Source organism: Silene latifolia, unplaced genomic scaffold (assembly GCF_048544455.1).
Source record: "Silene latifolia isolate original U9 population unplaced genomic scaffold, ASM4854445v1 scaffold_425, whole genome shotgun sequence".
Lineage (NCBI taxonomy): Eukaryota > Viridiplantae > Streptophyta > Magnoliopsida > Caryophyllales > Caryophyllaceae > Silene > Silene latifolia.
In genome coordinates this window covers 2,722-12,024 of record NW_027413346.1, presented here as the reverse complement: position 1 = coordinate 12,024, position 9,303 = coordinate 2,722, and the positions used below count along the sequence as shown (strand labels likewise).

At 30.9% G+C, this 9,303-nt stretch overlaps 1 protein-coding gene across 1 annotated transcript; it reads left to right on the top strand.

The window, feature by feature from the left end:
• Nucleotides 1-1,245: 1,245 nt before the first annotated feature.
• Nucleotides 1,246-6,597, top strand: LOC141639510 (uncharacterized). Its single transcript, XM_074448607.1, has 6 exons — nt 1,246-1,401; nt 1,738-1,935; nt 3,582-3,893; nt 4,825-4,986; nt 6,016-6,099; nt 6,231-6,597. Exons 1-6 carry the CDS (start codon nt 1,369-1,371, stop codon nt 6,336-6,338), a joined length of 897 nt encoding a protein of 298 aa, XP_074304708.1. The 5' UTR covers nt 1,246-1,368; the 3' UTR covers nt 6,339-6,597.
• Nucleotides 6,598-9,303: the final 2,706 nt, after the last annotated feature.

Here is a 9,303-nt window from a genome sequence, read left to right as displayed (position 1 = left end):
AAGGTATTTTAGCAGCTAAATACTTAGGAATCTCAAAGTTAATTGTGGAGGGTGATAACTTATGTGTTATTAACTCGATTCGAGGTACTTGTCAAATTTCGTGGGAAATTTCTAGTATTATCAAGGATGTGAAATTAGACCTTCATTTTTTCGATGAAGTGATAATTAAACATTGCTTTCGTGAAGCCAACAAAGTTGCTGACTTCATGGCTTCAGTTGGACATTCATGTCCAACTCTTTCGAGGTGGTTTGATAGCCGGTGGCTTCAACTTACCTCCCTCATTCGAAAGAATGAGATAGGTTGGTCCTACCCTAGAGGATCAACCTAATTTTTTTACCTAATCAAAAAAAAAAAAAAAAAACCTCGAGTCCAAACAAAGATACTTCCTCTGTTCCATTTGTTTATTTACGTTTGCTTTTTCGGCACTATTAATTAGTAAAGAGAATCTCCAATACAACTTTTAATATATAACATAAAATATAGTCATGTGAGATCTTGTTTAAATCGTCTCACCGAATGTATTATGAAAATCAAACTTTTATAATTTTTAGTATCATGTAGCCGAAGATATGAACAAAAGAAAATATGCATTGACATATGTGTATAAAGCAAACGTAAAGAATTAAATGGAACGGAGGAAGTAATAGTTACTTTATCACACATTCACACTTGTTGAAACACATTTTGTAACGTGAATATCTTTAGTTACAAATTATTAAAAATTATAAAAATTTAATATTTTTATAACATTCATGACGATAAATCAAAATCTCACATGACTATATTTTGTCTTATAAATTAAGAATTATATCAAAATTCCCTACGACCATAAATATTACCAAAAAATAAGTGTTACTTTTGATTTGGATGAAAGATACGAAGTAGTATATATTAATACAATATACATCTAGTCTTGCTATATCCGTCTATAGCTAAAAACGGGTCAAATAGTTTAAAAGTGGTGACATTTTTGGCTCCCACTACACCATTTATTGTTTGTCCTATTAAAAATGTAATATTATATTTGACCGTTATAGATTGATATATACCGTCTATAATGAGATTTTGTGTACAATATAATGCATTATGCATGTCTTAGTTTCCAAATGCATCATAGACTTGTCGCTGGTCAAAAATTTGCTGTTTGTTACAGTTTAGTCAAAAATTAGCCCTTATCACGCGCTACTTCACACATTACCTCAAAGTTTGTTTCTTATTTATAGCAGCATTTTAGAATACGCATTAATCTTTCCTAAAAAGTAATCATTCACCTTCCACATTAGTGAAAAATAAAAAAAATCATTCTCTGCCTATTAGGGTAAATATTGCAGTTTCACGCGAACATAAGCTAACAGTTTTAACTTTCAATGGCGTCGAAGTCATCAATCAAATATTACGTGGTATTTTTTTTTTTTGGTGCTTATATTACGTGGTATTTGTCTCGCGATTTTATCATTGATTACAATAACGTATTCACATAAATTGCAATCGGAACGCTTTTACGTGTAATATGGTGTCTTGCATGCATTAAGTAATATGGTGTACTCGTATACGACTATACAAGTACTATAATTTACCCGTTTTACAAATTTGTGAATTTTCCAATTTTTATTTAGACTATTTTTTCATTATTAATTTCGAGCCCCAAAATCTTTAGTTGGCCTTTTAACCCTTTATTTTGAATATTATCGAAGTAAATATATACTCCGTGTCAATTTCGTTTTATGTATGCTTAGGTTGACGCATTTTCTGAATCTCCATTTCATGGAAATCCAGCAGCAGTTTGTATATTACAAGAAGAGAAAGATGAAGGTTGGTTAAAATCAGTGGCTCGAGAATTCAATCTTTCCGCAACATGTTACTTAACAAAGATTGATGATACAACTACGTCTTTGCCTAAATATCGATTAAGATGGTTTGCCCCGGCTGTCGAGGTGTGTTTCTTCAATTAAGTTAATTTGTATTCCACATCATCTTTAATGGCTTAATGCACAAACTAGTGTAGTTCCCGCGCAAATGCGCGGTTTTTTAAATAATAATGTAGAAAGACGTTAAATGTTATATCTTGGTAACATGCTTAAGCAGTATAATAAGAAAGAATATTTGATAACTTTCACACCAAATAAGATTAACATTTTAAATTATTTTCTATAATCATTATTGCATTATTAAAAGCTTAGCAACCTATAGTTTATACTTTAATACCAATTTTGTTTTATTATAATGAAAAAAATTATAATTTTTAATTTAATTAAAAGATTAGAGTATAATTATAATTATAATATGATTATATTTTAAGGAAAAGATAATAGTTTAATTGTTTCCTTATTAAGGTTGATGCATTTTGGAGGGAAAACTAAGAGAATTTTTATTCTCTTAGTAGTAGGGGGGATACTACTCTACTTTCAGTTGTATAATAAGCATTGTATAACTACTATACATTTATATCTTATATGTAATTTTTCTGAATTTTTTAAAATTTATTCTTTTAATATTTAAGTGTGTGATCAAAAACTTTAGAGCATAGTTAGAGATCAGATTCTAAACTATTAGTTGTATTGGGTTTTTAATATTTTGGTTATATATAAAGCTTACTCAATTTTATATTGCTAGTTATATTTTGAGACGTAGTAGCACCAAAGCATGATTACACTAAATGGATGTCGAGACTATATAAATTTAATTAGTTTGTATATTTAGTAAGAATTTACTTGAAATGGAGAATATACTATATAAACAAATTAATTTAATTATAATAAAATATTCATCAAAGTCCACACTAATTAATCCGCGAAAGCAGTAGTTTGACCTTTGTTTGTTCAATAGTGAAATCGAGTCTCTTAAGTTTCAATTGTAATAATTAATCTCCTTAATTTTAATAAAGAAGTGAAATTCAACCCCAATTGTTATTTTCACTAAAATTTCAACAAAAATTCAATTTATATTGATATTTATACAACTAGTAATACATTAAAAAAAAAAATACTAATTTCAACTTTACCTAAAGAATAACTTTATATCCATCTATAATAAAAAAAAAATAAAAAAAAATGATAAAATTTCATGAACCATTCTTACATAAAAATATGATAAAATTAATTTGTGAATTTACTGTGGATTAGGCCGTGATAATGATAAAAGACATATTGCGAGTAATAAGAGTTTAGCTCGGTCAAAACTCGACTCGAGAGCTTAACGAGTCAAACTGAGCTAATGTTGGTTTGGCTCAAAAAGCTCGCAAGTTGCTCGAACTTGTGTGTCTTGATAAGATATTGCTCCGATTTTATAAAATATATTATTGATAATATCGGAAGAAAAAAAAATGAAATTTAATAATTATATAGGCAAGCTCGAGCTCGGGATAAAGCTTGCAAACTTGTTTCCGAACACAATTTTCCAGGCTCAGTTAAGCAAGCTTGAGGTCGACTCGAACTAGAGTTTGATTTCATGAGCACAAGCCAAGCATGACCAAGCTCTTACTCGACTTGACTCGTTATCACCCCTAGCTGTGATTTTTTTTTGTCGCCTTTGTGGGTGTTTATCATAACTTTTTAACTAGAGTTCATTTAAAATGGTGCAGTTAAACATTTGCGGGCATGGGACGATAGCGGCTGCGTACGTTCTATTTCAAATGGGAATGGTGAAGCACAACGAAGTAGAATTCCAAATAAAATCCGGAAAAGTATTACTTGCTGAACGTATTGTTGATGTTAACAAAATAACTAGTAATAAAGTTGATGAAGGGGCTCAACATTTATCAGTGCGTTTGGTATTTCCTTTGATTCCAATCATTGAGTGTGATTCATTGGAGATGGAGCTTGCATCTACCTTCACAAGTTGCGGTGATCTCCCTATTAATGTTGTCAAGATGTCATATGAAGACGAACTCATTGTAACGTTTTTGCATCTCTCCTTATTTTATTCTTTTTAGTTTTTAATAAAATGACTCATATTATGTGGCATACTTAATGTTTATATCTGATTAACTAGTTATACTAATAAATTAGTGAGAATTAGCTAGTTTATAAATCAAAATTAAATGTGTTTTTAATGTTATTATGTAAATTTTTCTTGAACTAAGTTCAATCACATTAGCGTCATATTTATTACTCTTTCTGATTCTTTAGAATTGCCCCATTTCTACTTTTAATTGTTTCTTAGATAGAATTGCCTCATTTTTATTCCGAGCGTATTTTGTGTGACTAAAACTTCATGTTGTAATTGTGAAATCCACCATGAACTCACACTCACTATTTAATCTATATATACAGATTTTAGTTTCCAATTCTCTCCCATTTTCTTCTACTAGATCGATACTCAAATGTAACACATATTATGAATATAGTTAGTCATTAGTCATTACTAGACTCAATCACGAAAGTGAAAAGTATGTCCGCACAATCCATGTAAAATCACACTTTAATCGTATATAAATTTTAATTAAATTAGTCATTACAATTAATTATTTGGTTAAAATGAGATTGCCATCTCAAAATTGTATGTAAGTTTTATAGTAGAAGCATGTTTCCTGGTACTGAGAAAACTCTAAACCTAAAAATAAAGTATATTGTAAGCATTACTCTAATTTTAATGGTATTTTAGGATCTAGCCCAGTGAATATGAGTTAGCCCATAAATATCATAATTCTAAATCACATCTTGTATTTTATGTATGGATGGTGAAGATTATTATCAAATTTTGGTTTGTTTAATTGAATGTTAAATGTTGAAATAGGTAGAATGTTGTCTTGTATTTAATGTATAGATGATGACAATTATTATCAACAAGTAGGTCGTTTAATAAAATGTTGAATGTTAAAATAGGTGGAATATTCATCTGGGAAGATAGTAGCTGATTTATGTCCTTCAATTAATGAAATTCAAAAATGGCGAGGAAGAGGAGTTGTCATCACTGGAGCTGCTCCGAAAGATTCTGGCTTTGATTTTTTCAGTCGTTTCTTTTGCCCCAATTTGGGAATGATTGAGGTATATCTTGTCAAATTTCTTATTTTAATTCAATTTAAAGTATTAGTGCAAGTTAACACTAAGACACTAATCTAAGTAAAATAAACTTTAAATATATGATTAAATTAGATCAGCCTTTTCCAATTGATCTAAGTATATAAATTCCATGTCATATGCAATCTAATGTAATATAGGCATTCGGTTACCCAACAGTTTGCTGATTAGGATAACAAGAACAAAATATTAGCAAATATCAAAGAAAACTGACACAAATATATATGTGGTTCACCAGTAAAATTACTGGTTACATCCATCGTATCCAGAAGGAGAAAAAATTTCACTATGTTGAGATAATAGTACAACAGTAAATCGATATACTATGCATACGCTCAATAAGAGCCAAAAGTATTATTCAATTCAACAAACAAATTTGGTAATCTCAAGTTAAAAAAGAGACTACCCCAACAATATGAAGGGCAAATGATCTTGAGGATGACAAGTTCCTAACAGACCCTTTGGATCTCCAAAGACAGTAGAACACCAACCAATTCGAACTCGGAACAAATTAAGTCTCCCTCTTAGAAGGAATTTCAAAAATTGCAATCGACTCTCACAGGATTATGCTTGCCAATTATCTCACACTCATTTTTAACCTAAATTGATATAAAAGTATTTACATATATATATTTATTTCACCCTTAACAAGAGACTATTAGGAAATATATTAGTTACCTAAACAAAATCAAAGTCCAATAAGGCAAGTCAAATCCTATTAGGAGACAATTGTTAGGTCACTAAAATCCTAAGATAAACCTTTTTATATTATATATAAAAATAATAGTTTCTTCGTATTTCAAACATATGGGAATAATATGTATATTCAACCTATCTTATCCCGTATTTTACACGTAACTCTGATGTATTGGGTAATAATATTGTTGTTGTCATCAGAAGTCATGATTTATGTATGAATCTTTATCATTGCTTCGATTACGGTTTTCATATGGAAAACCAAGTCGATATTTATAACTTGTATGATTAATTATTCAGGATCCAGTATGTGGAAGTATACATTGTGGTGTAGCGCCTTATTGGAGCAAAAAGCTTAGTAGAAAACAACTAAAAGCCTTTATGGTATTTCTCCTTTCTATAAGTTTTATAGATATATAAGTCAATTTTATGATTTATAGTGTGTAGGCTTTAAATACTAAAAGTTTGACATTACTAGTACTATTAATATTTTCAAACATATGTATTTATTATAGGCGTCCCCAAGAGGCGGAGAACTCCAGTTACAAGTAGATCAAGAGAAACAACAAGTGTTGATTCAAGGAAAAGCAACCATTGTGATGGAAGGTTTCCTTTTCCATTAGCTTCAGACAAGATTTTGAAAATTGCCCAAACATATGAAGAGCTGCAAGATATACTATTGTACGAATATCGAACGGTCTAACAAATGAAATATTTGTTGTTTTGATAATGTGGTGATAACTCATAAAAATGGTATTGGAAGAAAGTGAAAGAAAGTGTCATGTTGGTTAAAGAGACGATACCATCCCAGATAAAGTGCACCTAATTTATTTTTGTAAAGATATTATATAGATTATACAAGATTGCATTATCCATTGAACACGAATGCCTTTTTTTTACGCAGTTACATATTAAAGTGAATAAAATTGAATAATATTATATGCACAAAATTGAAGTTTTTGCAAAAGGAAGTTTTACTTTATTTTCTAAGTTACTTGAAATTTCTAGTATCTTACCATATTTACATAAATTATACGACTCCCGCTACTATCTGCAAATTTCATAATATTCTTATCAAGCTATTTATAGGAAAAAAAAAGAAATTTAATTTCAAGTTGAATTCCATTTTGGTTTTATGTAACAGGCACATATTTCAATTATGATTGAGAAATTTCATCAAAGCCTACTATGATTGAGATATTATATATGATACTTATAATAAGCCCAATATAAAAGAATACTAATAACCGAGATTCAAACTATCTTTTGATAACATGTTTAAATAGGTTAGTTGTCGTTGTAACGTATAAAGTTATCAAAGTGAAATTTCATGCTCACATCTCATATTAAGCCACCTTTTATTGGGCTCGTCTTACTGTAAAACTGTTTGTTGGAAGAGGAGTTATAATTTTATATATACATATATTAGACTGCAATACCCGTCATTTTGGTGGGTTACTCGACCGAGTAGGAGTGATAGTCGATCGAGGAACCCAATTCCTAAGTTCTTAATTCTCGAAATAAAGGAAAGTGGGTCTGGAGTAGGCTACTTGACCGATCGAGTAAGTAAGTTACTCGATCGAGGAACCTAGCTCTGTACCATCGTGTCGTTTTCTCATTTCGTAACTTTAAAATCTCGCTTTATTATTATTATATTTTTTCCTAAACCGACTTACATCTACCTAAACACTATATAAACCCCTACTCAACGGTTCTAAATATGGTGTTGTGTGTGATGCGTAAGAATTGCGAAAAGTTGGGGATTACCTACTCAACTATTATCTGTGTGAATCATTATTTATTTGTATTTCAAGTTGTTGTTGGTATTTTCTCATTAAGATCTACTGATTTGAGAAACTTGATGTCGGAATGGATATGAGTGTTGGTGGTTACTTCAGTATTGGTGGATGTGTTATTTGATAGAAGGGATCGAGCTACTAGTCTTTATTTGTTAATTGATTAAAGGGACCGAAAAACCGCAAGTTCTTATGAGTTGTTTGATGAAGGGGCCGATAAACCGCTAGTCCTTGAGTATTATTTCAAGGGACTGTTAAGACCAAATCATTAGTCCTTATGGCGTCAGTTGATCACTGGTCGCCCCTCAAAGTCTCTTCCCTAGAAGGTTCATTACTAGGCATATGTGCACATTCGGAGCCGAGAAAGGGTTAAGACAGAGCGTGGAGGAGTGGATGTAATGGGAGTGTCGTGTGACGTTGGATGACAAGGGTGATACTTTAACTTGTGATTATTATATATTGAGTTGGATTAATTCCTATTGTTATTAACACTATCATCTTTATCTATGTTGTCTGTTTAGTCCATACTCAACCTTTGGTTGTTGTTTGCCTTCTTATGTCAAATCTGTGATGAACCATTTCATATTTCCGGCAAATAGGTAGCACTGAGTCTCAAAGGTGTTAGATGTGTGACCGCTCTATGGATAACAAGTTGGGATGTGGGGCGTGACATTGGATGCCGTGTACCATCGAGTAGTTTTGATTAACTAGTTAGCTTATTTCGTACACAGTTAGTTCACTATACTGTCGTTGTAATAATTAGTCTTCCAGTCAATGTTGTTAGGATCGGGATTCTACTTTGAATCGATGGGGAGGGTAGGATCGAATCGGTAGAATCGGATCGTAGAATCGTAAGATTCTACAAATTCACTAAATATAAATTTTTATTTGGTAAAAATATATAATTGAAGATCAAAACACTTATTTATACATAAAATATTGATAATTAATATGTTTAGTATTATTTTATGAACATGTTTCTACAAATTACATGAAATTTGGATTTTACGATATTATATAAAAATGTATTTTAATATGTTTACTATGGAGTCGGATCGTAGGATCGTATGATCGTAGAATCGTATTATGATCCTACCTCTAGAAAATTTCTAATAGATAGGATCGTAAGATTCTACAAACACGATAGAATCGTAGGATCCGGGATCGGTCAGGCATTTTTGGATCGTAAAATCGTAGAATTATAGGATCGAATCGGGATTCTGACAACAATGCTTCCAGTTATTAATTTTGAATTTGTATGACAGTTAAAGACGATCTTATTATATTAATGTAATAAAGTTTTAAAGTACCTTATATTATTTGTCTTTTTTTATTCACTACCTCGGATAACCGAGATGTTAACATTCCTAATTATCCGGGAATGCCTTGCTAACAACTCCTGGATAATTGGGGTATTACACTCGAAACTACGATTGGCAACGTCGCTCCAAAATAAGAAAGTAAGAAAATAAACTTATATACCTTCTCATCAAACGACAATTCCAAAAGCGTTATTTCTTACTTGATTTTGAATTGGAACAACTATGACGAATGGGCAATGGGCCATCGTTGAATATGCCAAAACCGATGACCTTGACATGAACTTGGTTGTATACCAATGCAAAGATAATCACAATCGGATATTTAATACAATAAAAAAAGATTGCATTTCGTTATTTATTACTAAGATATCACTAAGGAATTATTTCAAGACATCCATCAACGGTTCTTAGTGGGTAATGGGGATCGAGAGTTACCAACTAGAGGCGAATATTATCGATTGTAGGCAAAC

Bases quoted from the DNA above. Each gene is read 5' to 3' on its own strand.
- LOC141639510 (XM_074448607.1), top strand. From the start codon at position 1,369: ATGGCGTCGAAGTCATCAATCAAATATTACGTG. The intron at 1,402-1,737 runs GTATTTTTTTTT...ATGTATGCTTAG, and splicing joins CATCAATCAAATATTACGTG to GTTGACGCATTTTCTGAATC. The intron at 1,936-3,581 runs GTGTGTTTCTTC...AAAATGGTGCAG, and splicing joins GGTTTGCCCCGGCTGTCGAG to TTAAACATTTGCGGGCATGG.